At 46.6% G+C, this 20,872-nt stretch overlaps 1 protein-coding gene across 2 annotated transcripts in view; it reads right to left on the reverse strand.

The window, feature by feature from the left end:
- Positions 1–232: 232 nt before the first annotated feature.
- Positions 233–20,872, reverse strand: part of NEGR1 (neuronal growth regulator 1) — a 184,840-nt gene continuing 164,200 nt past the window's right edge. For both annotated transcript variants that reach the window (XM_072343235.1, XM_072343234.1), the window contains one exon: positions 233–20,300. In XM_072343235.1, the coding sequence (XP_072199336.1) occupies positions 20,176–20,300 (125 nt within the window). In that variant the 3' untranslated portion in view covers positions 233–20,175. The remainder of the gene's footprint in view (positions 20,301–20,872) is intronic.

Genomic DNA, 20,872 nt, shown 5'->3' on the forward strand with positions numbered 1-20,872 from the left:
CTACCAGTCCTCTGTTGAAAGCCCCTGGAGAAGAGAGATTTCCTTCCTACCATTAGAGAGATCTGCAGAGATGTCCATGTGGGCATTGGTTGTGCAGAGATGGGCTTTCACTCGGCACACTCACTGTGAAAGCCCAAAGTTTGGAAATGGCTCTATTTTTTTCCTGAATGAAGAACATTCTCAAGGTCTAAATGCACGTTGCTCCTGTTAAAGAAGTAGCAGTTAGGAACAATACAGCCAAAATGTTTTATTTGGGCAATACAAATACAATCAAATCAAAAATATCACAGATTTTCGTACATTAGTAAGAAGTTACTGTACACTTGAACAGTTGCCATTTTTACAGCTAACAAAGCTTTACCTTTATTAAAATGTATTTTCCTCTCACATAAAATATACACTTTTCACTGACGTATTTTACATCGTACACCTCTCTGGGATAAGAAACATTTCACAAACAATGCACAACAGAGGCCATCTTCTCTAACCCATACAAAATAGTACATAGAAGCGAGAAACACGGGTATGTCCTACCAGGCTGCAGCCCCCACATCCCATGGTCAGATGCTACTGAAAACACTGTGTGTGTCACAAGATGCACAAGATGCTGTGCAGTGCTGAAGTTTGGGCTGGTTTCATTTGGTTGTGGTTCCACGCGGTATGTTATCATGAGGGCCAAACAGCAGCATTGCGTTAATGGCACACGGGCTCTGCCTTCCTGTTCACATGTGCCACTGAACCACCCTCGCACCACGTTCCCAGAGCCAGAGTGAATGCAAATGGTGCTGCAATGTGAGGGCACGGCTGCTCACTGCTCTCATGGCACAGTAGTGCCTAAAATGAACCTCTTGATCCATTGAACCCAAGCGGTGTCTCGCCAGTGCTCCAGATTTGATCCCTGTGGTGGTGTTACATTTCCCTTACAATTAGTACAATATCGAATGAAGAAAGCGAGGAAAGGTTGCAGCCGTGCCACCGCGCGGAGATCTCAGCAGTGAGCATCACCCCCACAGCAGGTCTCCATCAGAGCTTCCCTGGGGACTGCCAGGAATGTTCCTTCATAAGCACTTTCTGATTTAATTTGGAGAACAGATGCAGGAAATAAGTATGCTCGTCCCTATGGGCTGTTGCTGAGTTTTGGAAAGAGTTAGGGACTCTGTTGACCTCAGGTTAAACTCATTGAAAACAACAGAAAAAGAAAACATTGCTATATTTTAATCCTGGGAGAAGTTCACCTAACCGATGTTTAATGGAAGTGATTCCATTCGTACCCATCAAACAGAAGTGAGGTTACAAGGCAGTTACTGAGTGGCTTTGGAAAAAAAGCTTTTCTGTCTGTTCTGCAGAGGCTCTTTTATTCCTCATGGGATGCAGCTGGCGGTGCAGACAGACCCCCCATGTGCTGCAGCATTGCAGTGCTCCTGCTTGGCTCACATTGCACAGTGCCCGGCCCAGGAGCACAGCCCTGCAGTGCCTTCCAGCCCTGCTGCCTGGGCTGTCCATCCTGCAGGGCTCTGTGGCTGCCCGTGCAGCAGAGGCTGCTTCTCCAAATCCCTCCCACCCTCACAAATAAGGCATCCGTTCAATTCAGTGGCTGTAAAGAGCTTGTTAAAAAAACAACCCCCTCACCCTATCGTGCTGTTTTGGAGATGAGTTATTTAGAAATGACTAAAAAAGGTTAGTACATATCTACCCATACATATCGCTTTCTAATCGTGACACGGCGTACAATCCATAACCTGGTCCCAGAGTTAGATACAGAAGGGGTCTGAGCAGAGGGAGAGCTGACCCGACCCCTGGGGCTGTCTGTGGGGTCACTGTGAAGATGGCTTTATCCATGGGTGGCAGCTGGGGCTGCAGTAACCCTGGTGCACAGGGCAGGGACATCCCCGCAGCACAGAGTCTGGTGAGGGGCAGCAGTGCAGAGGTGAGTGCTGGGGGAATGCTGACCTGGCTGGGCTCTGGCTAATGTGCTCAGTTCTGTCAGCCCTACAGGAGCCTTAGGAAAGTGCTCTCTGTGCAGCTGATGGATGATGCTTAAGCGGAATTTGATGCAGTTGGACTCAGACTTGTGATGGGAATGTCTCTGCGGCAGTGCAGGGGGGAACAGTGCACTGTGATGAATTATTTTTCCTTGGATTCGCTCGGCTTATGCTGTTACCAGCTATAAGCAAGCTAGAAAACAAACAAATACAATATCTGATCTTTTGACATGGATGCTGTACATTGACTCACAGCACAAATTTCATCAGCAGAAGACAGATGAAGGTGTGATGGGTATCATCCATAATGTGAATCTGAGTCCGACACAGTGTGAGTGGCACTTGGTACAGCAGCGTTCCCACACTGCACTCAGTGTTGCTCTTTGATTCACTGTGATTTATGCGAGTTTATTTGCAGGAAAGCCGCCCGTGCACAAATAAGGGCTGGAGCTGTTTTTCCTTTTATCGATACGACACTGTATTTGTTCTGGAATAAAGTCTAGCGTTGCCTGCTGGCATTTGCTAGCTCAGTGTTTGCTGTTCAGAAATTCATTAAGAGCGTGTTGTTGTGGCTGATTTTGTTTGGTCTGATCATGAATGCTACCAGTACGAAATTACCCAATCTGAACTGCACCGAGTTTTGGGCACTAGGCTAAAAAAATGGTGACTTCTTTTACAGCTAAGGTGTGTTTATGGGAGTGCTCCTATACATACAGTCCTATCCGTGTTTCTTAGAAGTCATGACTTGTGCCTGAGCATGAGTGTGCTGTGCGTGCCTCCTCTCTTTGGGTTACTAGGAAGTACTTCATCCAATAAGGTCAACTGTGGGAAACATTTTCCAATAGCTTTGTATTAGCTCCTCTCATTTGCTGTTCCCCCAAATGAGATTCAAGCTCCTCTGTTCGTAGGCTGGTCTGCGTTTGGTTACACATATTTAATGTAATGGTCCTATCTCACTTTCTGCATAATGGAGACAAGCTGGGAAGCCCAATGTAGACCATGTTGGGAAGTTCACAGGCAGATATACTGGGCCTAATTCCACTGTCTGCTGCACTCATCTCAGCAAAGTTCACTTCATGTAAACCATGAAGGTTCCATAACCAGGACACGGCATGTGGCTGCAGCAGGGCTGTGCCACGGGGAGGCACAGAGTCCCACCTGCTCCCATCGTTTGTGGTTCCTAGGGAAACCATCCCACTACAACCAGAAATAATTCCCCACTGCTCACCCCATCTACGGAGGTGAAGTGTTGTACAAATGTTTACTGTAAGTGCTCGCAGTTGACACAGAAGCTTTATGTTCTGAACGGATGAATAATGCCAGGCTTTCCCTTCAGGCTCCTTAATGCTTTTTTGACCTTATTTGCTTTTAAGTAGCTTTGCCAGCAAAAGCTGTAATTCTGCTGAGTGATTTCACAAATGCAAGAGGAATCCTGCTGTGCAGCACTTCCAGATCTTGCTGCACGCAGCCTGTACTGCTGTGTGCTTCCATTTTGTAGCCCCGCCTGGTAATTAAGCAGCAAACGCCAGCGGTGTAAAGGGCAAACACATCAAACCTGCCAGAACAAAGGCTGTACACGTGGGGCTGGGGAAATGGAGGGCCCAAATCAGGGAGTGTGAGATATCCGTTCATTAGCCTAAAAACTGAGACTTGCCATGGGAAGCAAATCATTTGTTGTAGACACGCTGCACAAGAATGTATTTAAATGATGAAGCTGCTGCACGTGGCTTGTAACAGGGTTTGGCTTTGTAACCTGAGTCCGTTTTCATACTGACTGCATTAGTTATTTGAAAGAGAGGCATGAACAACAGGTAGGAACTTTGTTCATCAGTTTACTTGGAGCTTTTGAACAGTGCCCAGAGAGGCAGTGGTGCCCATCCCTGCAGACACCCAAGGTCAGGGATGGGGCTCTGAGCACCTGGTGGAGCTGTTGGTGTCCCTGTTCACTTCAGGGAGTGGGACCAGATGGCCTCTGAGGGTCTCTCCCAACTCAAGCAGTTCTGTGGTACTACAAATTTTATTCCAGAGCCATGTAGCCAAGAGCTGGTGTACCATGGCTAAAATGGGGTTATCTCTGTAAAACTTCTAAGAGGCTAACAGAAGGATTCTGCTTTGAATCTGAGCTTCACACCCTAGTCGTTTATGCAGACAAGTTTAATAGACATACAGCACTGTGGGCCCAGGGTGTAACACTGAGTGTTGTGCTATGCTAGACCTGCTCTGCAGGACAGATGAAAAAAGTGGATGATGGTATCTGTGTTGCATCCATGGGTGTTGATAATTCACTCCTCTTGCCCTGGAGATCAGCTCTGGGCTGTCGTTAAGGAACTCACCCTATATACCATCTGATTTTCATCTGATTAGAAATTGTGCAGACTCCTTTTTAATAATTTGCCATTCCAGTTTTAATTGGAAAAGTCCGGGCTGGTTCTTGCTTAGCTCCTGTCTAACAGAGCCTGACCCTGCTTCATAGAGGGCAACCTAAACTGTGCATTTGCACTGACATCACATTTAAATCTGGTGCTGCACTGTAATTGATTTTGCACTGCACACAAAGTGTCAATTAAATACAGCGTAGGGGTACGAAGAGGACACATCTGAGCCCTCTGTCTGGCTCTCCCCCCACAGAACGGAGCGGTGCTGCTGCTGGAAGGAGCTGCCTCGTGCAGACACAGCACACATCCCATCCGTGTGAGCTCCTCGGAACAGTGGATTTCATAGAACTAAAACTGAGCAACGACTATTTTGCAGAACCCTTTTGGATGAGGTATAAATGTAGTTTACGGTGCACGATTGACTCAGCCAAATGACCCCACCGGCGGCTTCTGTGATGGCAGTGAGGGTGGGGGGCATCTTTGGTGCTACATCATTATCCATATGTACCAAAGTAAAGGTTCAGAGCTGAGCCACAGCGTTATTTGAATTGCTGAGGTTATGAAGAAATATAAAAGTGATAAGTGCCGAGTAAATGTTAATAGACAAGATTGTCTGCTGGAGATGGTGAAAAGGGAGGACCCATTAAGAAGAAAAAAGAAATCAAAGCCCTAAGAAAGCTATTTTCCTTCTTGTCATAATGACCAATGATGTTAGCGGGATTCCTAATGGCTACTTTATATTCTTTCCTAGAAGTATGTTACTAATAAAAGTCTTGTTTTGTTATATTTTATGTATTTATTTTCAGCATGTGAAAATGTCACAGGCATCCTATCTGCTGCACCAGGGTGGTAATTGTGCTTTAAAAGCCTGGGCAAGCTGCTTCACAAAAGACACTGATGATAATTGGCAAACCAGCCCATTGGAGTTCAAACAATAAGTACTGACATTAGATTGAAAAGAGAGCTAATTCTGAAACAAATGAGACAACGCAGAGCTGTCTGTGGCTGGCAGTGCTCGCTGGCTCCCATGGCAGCCGGGGCTGTGGGCAGCACTGCACCCCAGCTCCCTGTCCCACATTCCAAAGTACTCCGCACATCTGAGCTGACATTGCTTTGTATTCCAAAACTCTGCTAGCAAAGCGTTCAGCTTTAGGTCTTGTCTTGTTTTTCTGACCAAGAGATATTGGAAAGATATGCAATTATAGGTGACATACTTTGTAAGTAAAGCAGGAGTTTGTAATCAGGAGTAAGCACCCTTGAAACAGTCTGAATTAACTGGTCATTAGTCATGGGACCTATGGAAATCCACTGGCAGGCTGGAACTGGTCATATAATTTTGATTGGACATGGTGTGATTTTGACTGTGACATTGATAGACAAGGGGGAATGATTTTAAGCTGAGACAGGGGAGGTTTAAGGTGGATATCAGTAAGAAGTTTTTCACCCAGAGGGTGGTGACGCACTGGAACAGGTTGCCCAAGGAGGCTGTGGATGCCCCATCCCTGCAGGCATTCAAGGCCAGGCTGGATGTGGCTCTGGGCAGCCTGGGCTGCTGGTTGGTGACCCTGCACACAGCAGGGGGTTGGAGCTGGATGAGCACTGTGGGCCTTTGCAACCCAGGTCATTCTATGATGTGATTCTATGATGTGTGATGATTCTTTTTAAATATATAACACTTTGATCTTTATACTGCATGAAGTACCTCATTGACAGCTCTTGGAGCTATCAATCGCTAATGGGTCCCTGCTTAGACAGCTGAGATCTACATGGAAAGATGGATGAAAAAAGAGCTCTGTTCCCTCAGTAGTGAAAGTATCACCCATGTCACATATCAGAGGGCTCTGACCCACAATTTTGTCCCCCAGTGACATCCCCACCTTGGTTTCTCACTGCTGGGACCCCCAGGCCAGGGCTGCCACCCCAACACGTGGTCTGCAGGTGATGTTGGTATTGGGGACATTTTGGAGCTGGGGAGCAGCAAAGTTCATTTCTTTATTCCAATTTCACCGTTCAGCACAAAGCCAGAAATGATGGATGGTTTCTAATGGATCACCTTTAAAAACAGCTCACGTTACTTGTTTTAAGTTGCCCTGATTTTCTGAGCCTCTTTTTAGCTCCAAAATAGGTGGTGCCATTTAGATACTGTTCTCACATTGTCTTTTTAATACTGAGCTTTGTCTTGGTGAACTTACTTATTCTTTTGAGTTGCCTAATGATATCATACTAAGCCTTTTGCTCTGGATCTCTAAGGAAAACATCTTTGTGAGGAACAGACAGCAGAGAAGCAAGGCATTAACTCAGGGTGCTGCTGTTTACTGCTCTTTAAAGTCCTCCCTGTGTTAGCAGAATAATTAAAGTATCAGCCAGATGCGTGGGGTCTGTGGTGGTTACGCTCAGAGCATCAATACAGCATCACAGCCCTCAGCTTCCCTCCCTGTGGCGGCGATGCAAACCACAAGAGAGAACATCTTAAATAGAGAACAGATTCCTCAGAAAGAAGGAATCACTGATAGTTACCAGCGCTCAAACTGGGGTGATCCCCGTCATTTGGCCAGCTGTGGCCAAACCTACTGTTAAAAGAATGCGTCCTTTATGGCTGAGGGCTGATGCTTCTGTGGCCCTGATGGCTGCACTCAGCATAGGGCTGAACTGATAATATCTTGAAGACTTTTTTCATGCAGCTCGTGCCAGTTCCAGTACCAAGCATTGTGCTGCAGAAAAAACACCCCTCCTTACGCTCACATATATCAGATTATTCCAAGATATTATTCATATCACTTCTGTATCCGACATTTAAAAAACGTGTTTATGGAAAAGTGCTCATGGAGTGTATTAGCATTTGACCAGAATAGAGAATTTAATTCAGCATGTGAGCACTGACAATGAAGCACATATTATCCCTCCTACACTGCATTTACTGTCATTATAGTCGCCTACATATATTAACTTATTTTGTTGATGAGTATGGATGAATGCTGCCAAAGAACTTGGTGCAAAGTAATATTCTGGTTGCCCACCATCTGAGAATGAAGGAGAAAAGGACACACACAAATGGCTTGGCTTGAAAATGATAAGCTCATTGTTTTGAAACTGTCTTGGGGAAATGAAGGATTGCAGTCAGTCATCTGTTACTTGCAGCAGTGCGGCGTCAGCCTGATGCCTTCATGGTTTTCCTCTGCTTACTTTTCTGCTCCTAACTTTCTAAACATAACAGACAGCAGGAACTAAGCAAGGCTTCAGTGGGGCAAAGGGGAAAGTGACCAAGGAAGAGTGTGCTGTGCTTTTTCTCTGCCATTTTCCTGACCTAGGCAGTAGGCCAATAGATCACATAATTTTTGGTGCTGCTGCTTTTATCAGTCAACTGATTTATTGCTACTGTGATGCAGAGCTTCATGGAGGATGAATTAACTCCTCAGCATATGTGAACAGCATAACTGGTATCGTAGTCGTTCCTGTTCTGCATGCCATGCTGTGCAGTTTCAGAATACTGTATGAATGATTTTGTTGACATCCACATAACTTGTGTCATTCTGTTAGAGCCAGGGCTCTCTGGTGATGTTCTTGGTGGGGATGGTTGGGAACACTCACCACCAGCCTGCTGGGTCTCTGCTCTAACTTGTTCTGCTGTGGTGCTCTACATGGTCTGTTCTTTAAATAATTGACAGGGTGAGAGTGTCTACAAACCTACATCTGTGCTACAGACTGGTCTGTGTGTTTAACCCCTGTGCATGCCTTGTTTTGCAATTGCACATTGCCAGGGTTTGCAGATTCCCTGTGGGTCTGCACTTGACACCCTCCTCTGAGATGTTATGAGAGATGTTGGGAAGAAAAGATTCAGCATCATAGTTTTCCTGGCTGGTCTGAGCTTGGCTGCCTATCTCACCGCTAATTCTGTTCTCGTTGTCATTACCATGAGCCCTGAGCTCACCGTGAGCTTATGAGCATGAAGGCAAGATGTAAGGAACAGTGCGGTGGCTGCAGGTGGCCCAGCTGGGGCCTGAATGCCACACCAAGCAGGGGAGTGAGCTGCAGCAAATGGACCGTGGCCCAGCAGGCTGTAGGCTCTGCTGCACTGCTGACAGCACCCAGCCTGAGTGGCTGTGCCTGCTGCTGGCCTCGGGGTCGGGGTTGGCAAAACAGGGCAGGAGGTCCATCCTGGGGGGCACTGCACATGGCCCAGAAAGCCTGGTGGGCTGGAGGGTTGGGGCAGACTCCAGAGGCCTGGGTGGCCATCACAGGGCAGGAGGGTTTTGCAGAGAAAGAAAAAAGATTTTGCTTTTCCATTGCTGCAAAGGATGATTAAATTGCCTCAGGGCCTTGCTGTGTGATTCTTGCTTGTTAGATAAAAAATGCCAGGCAATCTGAACTAGTTCAGGCTGAAGTATATGTTAAGCTTTACATGGTATTAAACTCATAGATCAGGATTTCTTTGGATTCTAGCTGAGTGGCCATTTTGATCGTATCTAACAGATATCTTATCTGACTGCCTAGAAATTAAGACAATGGCTTGATAGCCAGAAGCTCATTAGCAGAGGAGGGCTGCCTTGGTTTCCGCACTAATTGCTGCTCTGGCTGTGCAAAGAGGAGCTGCATGGCACTGCCTCTACCTCCGGGCAGCTCTTATCTCCTGCCACTGCTGCACTGCATGCTCCATGCAGCTGATTGCATCAGAATAGCCCAAGGATTGTGGAGCTGTGCATGGAGAGGCACGTGGTGCAGATGGAGCACTGAGATCTGTGCTTGTAGTGCCCACTCCAACAGAACGCACAGAGAGATTTGTTCAGAAACACAAACAGATCTGGCAGCGCGATTGTGTTGCCATCTATAGAATAATGCTGCCTGGATACCATTCTGGCAAGCCATGAATCTCTTTGTGCTTTCTGATTACACTGTAAATCTCCTCTCTCATCTGTCATAAAGATTGATTTTTCCTTTATTGTTTTGTCAGTATATGGTTTTATCCCTCCAAGCCCCTTCTCTTCCCCTCCATCCATAATCTGACATTTAGTTGAGAACTAGTGGTCTGCTATTGTACTGAGTGACCCTCCGAAATCGAGTACTGCAAGTTAGCAGCCATCCTAACAAATCACAGCCCACAGCTGTGCTGCACTGTGGGCTGTGCCTGGGTCCCCAGGGCTCTGCTGGGAGCTCTGAACCAGGGCATGCTGTTGGGGTGCTGTCGGGATGCTGTCAGGGTGCTGCTGCCTCACTGTCCATCCTGCCTGCAGAGATGTGTGCCAGCCGCTGTGTGACGTGGAGCAGTCACTTGGTGTTGTGATTGACTCCTCTTGCCATAGTAATGGAACAGCTTTTGTACAGGCATGTGAAAAGCATATTTGAGTGGACAAATTGCCAGTGTTAAATCAGTGCCCTAACCTTGAGCCTGCCCGTTGTCACAGAGCTATGTTCTTCTGTGGGAGCACATTTGGTGATCTCTACTTGATTTCCACAGACACAAAAGGCTGTGAAGATAAGATCACCCATATCTGTGGCAGCAGGATGAGCAGAGCCCAGTGTTCATGAGCCAGAGCACAGCCTCTGCTAATTGGATACTATTTAAGTATCCAATTAGTTGGATATCCAATGCAGTTTTAAGCAGGGGCACAACCACTCAGCCCTTAGGGCTCAGCACACAGTGTAGGAGCTGGCTGCTGCTGCTGGTACCTGCAGGACTTGTGGTCTTGTTTGCTATGCTTGAATCCTTGAAGAGACCTAAAAACGTGGCGTACCATTGATTTAATTCAACTTCCCTCTTATAGCAGTGCACAAGGGACAGAAGCATTAGAATAATAAATCCAGGTGCTTATATAAGGCTTTAAATCTCAAGGAGCCGTGTGATAAATAGAGCTATTTCACAGCCCTGGGAACTCAGGTGAAGGGAGAATAAACAACCCAATGCTCTGTGCTGGGGCGCCCACTCAGCTGGGCAAGCAGCCTGCCGAGCACTGGGCTTACCCTGCTGCTCACTCTGTGGGCAGTGAAGACCTTCCAGGGACACACAAACCCCATCCGCCCTGTCTTACTTTGCTTCCAGCCTACTAACAAATCCATGCCTCCTCCATAGCAGACCCAGCTCCGGGTTCCAGAAGGTCACAGCTGTGGTCACCAGTTTTTAGGCAGCTCCTCGTTTTCTTATTATGAGAGATTTCTAAAGTTAATTACGAGATCTCGTGTATTAAATATGCAGGAACACTTATTTTTGAATACCTCAGGTTTAATTTAGGCTCTCTGAAATTTTAATATCTCACTTTAATATTTAATACTGCCCTGACGTGAGTATAGAAATTTAAAGTCTATTCTTTGAGAGCAGCACATCCAGGATTTGTATGTAGACCGGGATGAGATGAGGAGGGGAGGGAAGGGTTGCTCCTACATGGATGCACTGTTTTTCCTAATGGTAGCTGCCATGCTTCCAAATGAACTTTTTTTTTGCACTGGTGCTGTTAAAGCAATGGAGACTCAGGTATGCAAAATGTTGTTCTTCCCTCTGTTAATCATCAAAGAGCACAGAGGTTCCAAAGCCAGCAGCCTCTTTGGGGTCCTCTGCACCGCTCACCCAGGTGTGCAACCTATGCACACCCCTGTGTAGGTTTCACACGTGTGAGCCCACTCTGGGCATGGCACACGTACTCGGTTCATATGTCAACTCTAATTAAAGCACCTCTTAGTTATTAAAATCTGGCTCAAGTCTTTAATGTGTTTTGCAGCACAGTGCCTTCAAATGAGCAGCATTACGGGTTTTTTTTCCTCCTTAGGGTTTTTTTTTTCCTTCGGGTTTAGCTGCCTAATTAACAGGCACCATTAATTTGTGGGCTGCACTTAAAGGGAAACGAGTAGTACAGGCTTTGTGAAATCTCCTACCGTTTTGCATCAGAGTAAAGACACATGGAGGTGCTTGGGAGAAAGTCACAGAGTGACTCAGTGATGTTGTGTTTGACAGGCATTGATGAGCCCATGGCTGCTGAGCTCTGAGCCCCGAGGTGAAGGCTGCTGGCTGGGAAGGTGTGGGCTGAGCACTGAGGGTTCTGTTGCTGTGTTGTTCAGATGTGTAGGAAAAGCACCAGCGAAAGGTGCCTGAGCCAAGGCACTGAGTGCCAAAGAGCAGGGAAACACATGTGGCCATGCAAAATGGCAGTGGGTTCATTATCACAAAGGGAAGAGAGCAGGGTATATGGGGCTGACTTTGAAAAGCAGTTTTGCCCTGCTCTGTGCCTGCAATTGGGTATGAACTCACACCAGCAGTGTGTCCTTCTGGCCACACTTATGCCCTCAGGTGATCCCTGCCTACTTGTGCTCCCAGCAGCTGTGAGGCTGTGCCCACCAGTTTGCAGGGGAGCAGTGTGCAGCATTGCTCTCAGCATTGCTCTCAGAATTGCTCTCAGCATTGCTCTCAGCAGCATTCTCAGCAGGACGCTTTGCCCACACGGCTCACCATGGGTGATGGCTCACAGCCGACCTGCAAGCCTCCATCTGTGCTGCACAATTACTTGCAACAAGCTACCAGTTGCAGACCCGAGGATGCACAATCTACCAAAGCCATCTGAAATCCCCACTGATGTCTGCACACACATGAGATGCATGGAGCTCCTTGCAGCCAGTCTGCAAGCATCGCTCTCCCACCTCTGGGAGAGGGAAAGAATGATGCCCGGGGAGCTGTTCTGTGGCTTCTGGGACCCCGATGGGCCCAAAACCCAGAAAACATCAAATCCCTCCTACATGAATTCCCTGCAGCTGATGCTGAGTGCACATGACCATGGAGTGCCAGAGGCGAGGTGGTGCTCAGTGTGGCTTTAGAAGCATGGAAAAGGTGATGGCACAGCGAGACTGGAGCTGCCCTCTGTCCCTGTGAGAGGACACCTCTCTTGGCAAGCCAAGCCAGGCAGAGAGGAAACAACGGAAGGCTCGGAGAAGTTAAAATAAATGACGACTGCCATGGTCTGATGATAGAAGTTCATTAGCTCCCGGCTGAATAAGGAACGATGATTCTCGTTAATGTAAGCGCTCTGCCAGCTTGTGGAGGAGCAGATGTGTGCTCAAGATGGATGGTTTCAAATAGTCAAAATACAGGTTTTTTTCTTTAGTGATTATCTTTTCTCATCTAAAATAAATCCAGATTGTGCATAGTCTGGAAAAGAAAACAGCAATATTTGGAGAGAGGGAGTGTTTATTTAACAGGTGGCTTATTTAGCAAATGGTTCGCTCTTATAAAAATAATATTCCTGTGCTATTCTGCAGCAGTGACTCAGAACATATGGGAGCAGTGAGGCGGTTTTGGGGTTATTACTTTAGGTGGGTTCAGGTTGTTTTAAATAAGAACATCTGCGGGAGTGCTCTGCTGAGTGCATTTGTGTATCTGCCGCTGCCTTAAAGCTGGGAGCTGGGAGTGGAGAGCACCAGCCCTCTCTGGGGCACACAGCTCCACCATGGAGCTGGGCAGGGACACAGACACCACCTGTGAGCTTGGACTGGCACCGGAGCTGCCACCTCCTGGGCAGCAGAAAGGGCAGGGCTGCTGTGGGAGCTGCACGCAGCCTGGCTTTGCTCTGAGCATGCTATCTCCCTGCCTTCAGCAAACACAGCCCGTGCTGGCCATTCCCTACCACCCAATTTGTGCCTCTTGCCCTCCCTGTCACACTGCAGGGACCCACCCTGCTGCCTGCAAGGTGAGAGAGGATCCTGCCATGGAAACCGTGATTTATTGGAACATTAAGGCGCTTTTTACAAGTCACAGGTTTGCTAAGAGCGTGAGCATTAACTATAGATAAAACGCCTTCATAACCAAAATCATGAACACAACGACTTAAAGCAGTTATTCAATTAATAGCCCATGACATCTAGCTATTGTGATTCATTTTAAGACTCCATCCCGTGGCCGTTACTATTTGCCATTAACTGCAGCATCACGGCTTTTGGGAGGAAAGAGAAATCAAGAACTTGTCTGGGGGGCAGCTGCTGTTTTCTGTGCTGGAATTGGCCAAGCCCTGTGCTGCCGGCGCTCACAGGAGAGCTGTGCTAAAGCAGATTGTCTTCAATGAAGAGCCTAGCGGTAATAATTGCACATCTCGCCATATGCTAAAATAATTACTTCTCACAAACATCCGCGTGATGAAGAAGCGAGGAACAACCATCTCAAGATCACAGTCTGTCAGAAAAATGAACCCATTTAAATGGCCAAGGATGAACGCGGCGCTCTCCCAGCGGTCTCCCTGGGAAGCAGTGGGATGCAGCACCCGCACTGCCCTGCAGAAGGTGCGTAAGGCACTGAAACAAAGGCTGAGAAACCAGTCCGGACTCCTGCGGTAAAAGAAATGTTGTGCAGAAGCTCGGGTGCACTTCCACCAGGTATTTCACAGCTGGGGAGGTGAAGCTGCACCCCCCCCAGCTCTGGCCCTGCTCAGGTAACATGGAACATGGGAAACAGACCCCGAGGGATGGGATGCACGGGCAGCAGAGCAGCACATTGCTCATTGGTTTGCACCAAAAAAGAGAGAAAGACAACACTTGAGAAAAGCTGGGTGTCCCAGCAGCACAGCAGGATTGGACTGGAATGGAAAGCGAAGGGAAAAGGGGACATGCTCCATTTATTGTCACAGCATTGACATTTGCAGCCCACAGAACTAACCATACTTGGTTGGCAAAGATTATCTAGAGATATCTGGAGGAGTGGAACTGGGAGCATTGCTCTCTTTAACTGGGCTTGTTGCTTACCTATGGCTAAAGCCCATGGCTGTGTCCTCAGCTGTTTCAGATTTACACAAATATCCCACAACAAATGGCAGCTGTCCTGGCAGCCCGGTGTGCTCCTCTGTGTTCTGCTGCCCACAGGCACTGGGTGGAAGGGGCCTGTGCCCAGCTGAGAGTAAACGAGGACCAACTCAGAGCAGCTTGGCATCCCTAATCTTAAATCCTTTTAGTATAGGAAACAGTGGCTTTCTTGCTCCAGGCTTTGTAGAAGCCTGGAGAAAGTGAGTTTGCAGTAGCTTGCTCTAAAGTTAACTCTATTTTTTTTTCTTATTGTAATGGATGTAAAAAGGTCAAAGTTAATGAAGAAAACAGTGAATTCAGAGTTTGTGGAAGAGCAACCCAACATGCTTAAATGGGAGAGGAAAAGCAGTCCTTTTAACATCTTTAAGCTACTGTAGCCTAATGAACTGTGCTACCTCCTGTAGCTGCAACAGAGCTGGAACTGCAGCACAGAGCTGCCTTGTTAGCACACAATGGGCTGCTCAGGCACTGCTGGGTGCTGCTGCCAGAGGGATGCTCTGTGAGCACAAAGCACATCCCAACTACCACACCTCCAACCCGAGTGCACTGCAGGTAGGGAAAGGGCACTTTGCACCAGGAGGGAAAAGTAGAAAGGTACAGGGGGGAAGAAATGAGCCCCCATCTCACCATTAGACACATACCAGAAAACAAGGCTGCTGCTGTTAAATGACAACTTTAAGGTTTATTCTCACTTGTGGTTCACATTTAAGTCGCTGTCACTGAGGTTAATGGGAGTTATGTGCTTATGACTGTAATGGTTTTGATAAGTGGAAAAGCTGGTGTTATTGCACATAAATTGCATCACGTAATGTGTGAATTGTGTTTTGGTTTTGGCTGAAAAATAATAAAGAGAAGGATGGATGTGTGTTAGGAGAGAAGAAACTTCCCCCTCTAGATAGCAAATATGATGTATGTCATCATTACAGGCATTTTCTATCTGGCAGCATTTAAAAATAAAAAAAAAGGTTTGGAGGAAAAATGAATACTTTTATACTTGGAAGATGAAATTCCTGTGTCTGCAGTGGCAGCACCACACTGGCTCCTCCTCACCAAGCTCTGGCTTCATGCACACATCTAATTTGTTCTTCTAATGGGGCTCAGGTGTGCCTGAGCAGCCACAGGGCCTACATGAGGAGTTACCAGGTGTTCAAAGTGACCACAAGTAAAATGGCTTTCAGCTGTGTTACTTTGCATTACTGCTCGCAGTTTGGTTCAAAGGTCCTCCTGTTGGATTGCTGAGTGCCCTGGTCTGCCTGAGCAGCAGCACAGGGAAGGTCCCTGCTACACCTCTCCCAGCCCAGGGACAGGGGGTGGCATTGCTTAGAGGGAGCACTGTGGGATCACTAGGCAGGCTCCATGGCCTGATGACTTGGCAGGCAACCAGATGGCCCATGAGCTCAGCAGGAGGCAAGCCAGCACCCAGAGCCTGACAGATCAGCCCTGCAGCTTACCCTACAGTACAGACTGTCCCACCAGCTGACAGGAAAGCTCTGTGTTCGTTAAAAGATAGAGGGCCGGAAACTACGGTTATAGGATGTGAAAACATGGCGATGTCTGCAGTTCTTAACACAAGGATTTTCTAACACAAAGGAACCTCCAAGCTCTTCAAGAGTTGGGCCTGAAGTTGGCAGAAGGCTGTAGGAGCAAATGGGTGTTGGCTCAGTGCTGGAAATGATGTCTCCCTGCCTTTGCTGAGGGACAATTTCAGAGCAGCAGACCCTGAGAATCCACCCCGTCTGTCCTGAGCCCATCCTGCCGCAGCCTGGGCTGTGTCCAGCTGTGCTATAGGTGTCCAGCTGTGCTATGGGTGTCCCTGACTGCAGTGAGCTCCCTGCCTTCCCTCCACGCTCAGTGAGGAGCACCAGGCACAGCCAAAAATTGGAGCCAACCCAGCTTATGTGAGTCCACAGCATCAACACAAGGCAGAGTAAATTCCTCCTTGCAACTATTTATCTACTCTCGGTTAAGGCTGATTAAGAATTTACACTTCTCACTTATGATGATGATTATTATTTTTAATAATTTATGGTGTTAAAGAATCTTCAGTGCCATGGCACAGGTGGGGGCCATGGGTGTGCTGGTCCCAGCAGGGGCAAGCAGGAGGACAGGCAGCGCTGACTTGATGGCTTGGCCATGATGGGGCTGGGGACAGGAACAGGGATGAGGACAGGGACAGGGCTGCCTCTGGCCTTGGCACAGGAACGGGGTCTCTATGGCAGTGCCTGATGCTGGCACAACAGGCTGCTCACTGCTAGGGCTAGAGCTAAAGCTTCACCCCTTTCCTAAACTTCCTCACATACATCAGATGATGACAGAACTTTGAAATTCATTAAAGTTCTTCGAAAAGAAATCAATGTTTCCTTTTCTCCCCTCTCCCCCCCTCCCCCCCTTTTTTCTTGTTAAATTTTTATTATTATTTTTTGAAGAAACGAAATCTCCCATGGCAGGCTATGAAATATGGATCATTTGCCTCCAGATTGGGCACAAATCTGGTCCAGCCTTGGAAGCAAACGCACACTTGAGTCTTTAAGGCATATTGTTCACCCATGTAAATACGTCTTTTGGTATACACATTCTTTATAACACACCTACGTGGAACAAGAAGAGATTCTGGTAGGTGTAACATTTACCACACTTGGTCTAGAACGCTAACTTTGAAAATGTGCAAAGCAGCAGCTTCTCGTGGGGACGGCGTTTAACACCTCTCTATCTTAAAAAACAGCAGTTTCTAACAAAAATATATATATTGAAAAGCTTAAAAAAAGCTGTCTAGCAATGATGGATGCACTTCCTGCCAAGTTACAAACCTCGAGAAACGGCATTTGTTCCTCAGTTACAAGTTTGGTTCTGCAACAGAATGATGGCCTGATCAGCAACGCTACTGTTTGAGCATTGCTGCTGCTGCTCACGTCGCTGATGCAATGGTAATTAGCAGCCCTGAGTTATCACACGAGTGGGAGCTCACAGCACTTCAGACCTCAGGGTTTCCAATGCGGACAGTGATCTTAATATACGTATTCAGTGGTACTGCTGGGAGCTACGCCGTTTATTTGTCACTTTTTAAAGGTGGGAATAAATAGAATATGATTCGACCAACAGAGATGAACAGTAATGGTCAGCCATTCCCAGAAGCACAGAACATACCGTCCGACCTAAAGCAAACACACCCCACAGACTGCAGAGTGAATGGGCTCTGCCCAATGTTGTGGCCTTCAGATTGCAGCAGCCCGCACAGCCCGTGCTGGAAGGATGTCCCAGCAAGTCCCAAACTGCACTACTAGGTTTACCACACAGAACAGATTAATCACAGAGCTGAGGTTCTTTATGGGATCGATGCTGCCTAAGGCTCTGATCCTGCCAGAACCTGAGCTTGTTTCCACGTATCATATCTTTCAAGGCAGGAGCATGAAGCCAAGCACTCGTGCCCCATGTTGGCTGCACACCAAGCAGCACAGTGCTGGCACTGGGGCACATGGGGCTGAGCCCACGCACTCCAAGCACACAGCTCTGCTCAGTGCTCAGACACCTCCTCTGTCTGACAAACTGCTACCAGCACCCAAAAATGTTCACGGGCTCTTTTCCTTTTTGGAACTGACAACAACAATGTACCCACAAATTTAAGGGAGAACTGATGGGACTGAAAGCCTCGTCCACATAACCCAGTGGTTCTACATCTGCCAACAACCAATACTTCCTTTTTTTTCACATTTAATAAAGCTGCCTTTCATTCCATTCTGTTGCTGGGGTTGTTCCAGATGTCAGGAATCACCAAAATAAAATCATAATGGAAATGCCCAATTGGACCCAGCCCCAGCACAGCCCCATCTCATGTTCACATGAGGAGCAGCAGGTGAGCTGGGTTACACACACCCCTCTGCCTTCTTCACAAGACTGCCCTGTCGTGATGTCTTCTGCTGCACCACTGTTTCCAACGATCAGATTCTAAAATATGGCACTTTAAAGCTGCAATACAAGGGAGAGCAGAATATAAGGGCTGCGTGTAGTAGAATTTGAGTTGGCTCTAAACCGTTTCCTTCAGCAGGGAATTTGATCGTGTTATTCAATGCTTCACAGAAATGCCACACTTCTGAAAACGGCCACTGCTCAGCATGCAGCTGCAAACGACGTGATAGAAACAGCACAACCTGTCACCGAGCACAAGCAGACCTAGGATGCTTTATTGCCGTATTTTGGAGTCAACATGTTTCACTTTGCACATCTGGGCTCATCAGTAACTGCAACAGCTTCAGTGCACATTGTGCCCGAGCTTTAGCATGGGGCAGCACACAGTGAGACCAACCAAACTCAGAATTTGCCTCTTCAGAAACAGGGGTATTTGGAACTGCTGTGTATGTACAGCACCCATTGGTATTGCTCACCACAAGCCTCATTGGTAGGAGAGGGAACGCAGTACTTATATAATGGCTTTGTTATTCACGTCATTGGCTGTTGTTTTTTTAAGCACATCAGCATCTATTGGGGGTCAATAGGAGATGTTGTGTTCTATGGCTGCTGGACACAGCCCTGTCCCAGCAACTTACAAGGATGGCATTTTTAAACTCAGCTATGAACTGCAGCAACACTTTGCACTGACATAATATGGGGCTGCTTAGAAAAAAATAGCGATGTTAGGTGCTCTTTTGAAACTTGATCCTTTGTTGAGTTTAATGAGAGCCTTATTTGGATAGACTTCAGTCCTAGGAGATCGTGCACGATGGCCGAGCCGCTGTGGTAAGCTATCTGTACAGAGTGTGTACATCAGGAATGCAGTCCTGCCTGTGGATGCATCATTGATGGCAGCATGCACTTCAATACGGTTATTGGAGCAACCTCGTTTTAATATATATCTGTATTTTATATATATATCTGTATATATATAAAATTCTGCTTGATACTTCATGTATTTTCAGATATCTAATACTTAAAAGCATCCTTTATCATTGCTAAATTAGCCAAACCAGTACAAAATTAAGTGCAAGAAAAATACCAATTTGCATCGCATTTTTGCCAGTAATACAAAAGGGATGATTCAGCTTCTCACATTTACAACCACTGAGGAATTCTGATTTAGAACGACTACGGGAAACCTTCTTACATTCAAGAGATGTCTCAAAATAATTTGCTTTCTCTTTTTTAATGGGGAAACTCATTCTTAGTGCAGATCATCCACCGCTTAGAAGGGGGAAAATTAAAGAGGGACCAGTGCTATCCTCGTCTGATTGCCTAAGAATATGTGTCTGAAGCGTCCCATAACCCACTGGAGATGGGAGAGGAGGTGTTCTCCCTAACCAATAGCACCTTCATTCACAGGTAGAGATTGGTTATGCTCAAAAGGATGCTGTAGCATTTCCCAAAGCACATTCCAGATTTGTTGGAGAGGAAGAGGAAAACAGTGTTTTATGAAGGCACACCCATGCTGAATTTGCAGGAAAAAGGAAGAAACCAAAAAGCAGTACTGCACAACGCAGTTATAATACAAGGCTCATTCTTGGAACCTGAATATCATGCTGGAAGAAAACCTAGATATGTGTAATATTCCCAAGAAATATTTTGAAGGCAATATTCTTTGATTATTTTTTTTTAATCAAAAAAAGAAAAAAAGAAAAGTTCCTGTGTACACGTGGAGAGAATGTTATTTAAGAAGGGAACTGAACGTTGTATTGCAGCCTTAAAGAAGCCCATTTTACTGCAATATTCTCCTTTTTTTTCCTGTTTTGTAAACTACGGCCTGCAGTTCAGCAGACCATGACTGAATGCTTTCGAAAACTTGTAGATTACAAACATGAAATCACAATTAATACCCTCTAAAAGTAACTTCAGAGCTTTCACGTCTTAAAAAAGGACAATGTGTACTGCTTCACAAGGTAATGCAGCTAATCAAAAAGGGAGTAGAATTAAAGTATTTACATAATGAGCAATTCTACAGAAGGCGATCATCCCCACGCAAGCACTGCTGATTATATCCCACGCTGCTTTTAACAAACTCTACCAGATCAGATCCAGTCATCAGCACTTTCAGAGAATCCTTAAAAGCCTTTTAGGGTTCTTTACACTCAGTGCAGAATGATGTTCTTCAGGTAGAATATGCTGGTGAGGGAGGACAGTGTCAACACAAGGTACCAGCAGGAGAACAGGACCTCGGCGTCCCCGGTGATCCCATACTGCGCCGTACTGGGAGCTGTGGAGAGAAGAGAAAGGCGTTAAGGGGCCATTCCTACCCTCATGTCCCAGGTGCTTACAATTCATTCTTCTACAATAACATCAGAGCAGCAAAAGCATCCATCCGAAAACAGGAGAGATGCAGCAGAGGTCGCCAAGCCCTCCAGCAGCAGTGCTGGTGCTGGCCGTGTCACAGAGCACAGCCCATGATTTGTGCCAACACTCCAAAATGTGAGCACTTAACATCAGATGAGTGCTTCACGTTTAAACATCTGAATAATGTAACAGTTTTTAAGTTACTGAGCATTAAAATCTCCACTAATACCAACTAGAGGGGAATATATTTAGCTTTGTTGGACAACAACATATTTTCTGCTTAACTTTAGGAGTCAAAGCTTGAACATTCTGCTTAACCAATGAGATGCATATTTATTGTCAAACCATTTGAAGAGATTGTATTTACTTGCTTTAATAGGAAGCCTCTCTCAAATCCCTAATTAAATATTGCAGAGAATGCATGCACACAGAGTCAAGAAATGTGTTGAGCTGTGAGACAATGGTATGAGGCTCCAAGCAGCAAGGGAGGGAGGA

The sequence above is a fragment of the Excalfactoria chinensis genome, chromosome 8 (genome assembly GCF_039878825.1).
Source record: "Excalfactoria chinensis isolate bCotChi1 chromosome 8, bCotChi1.hap2, whole genome shotgun sequence".
NCBI classification, from domain to species: Eukaryota; Metazoa; Chordata; class Aves; order Galliformes; family Phasianidae; genus Excalfactoria; species Excalfactoria chinensis.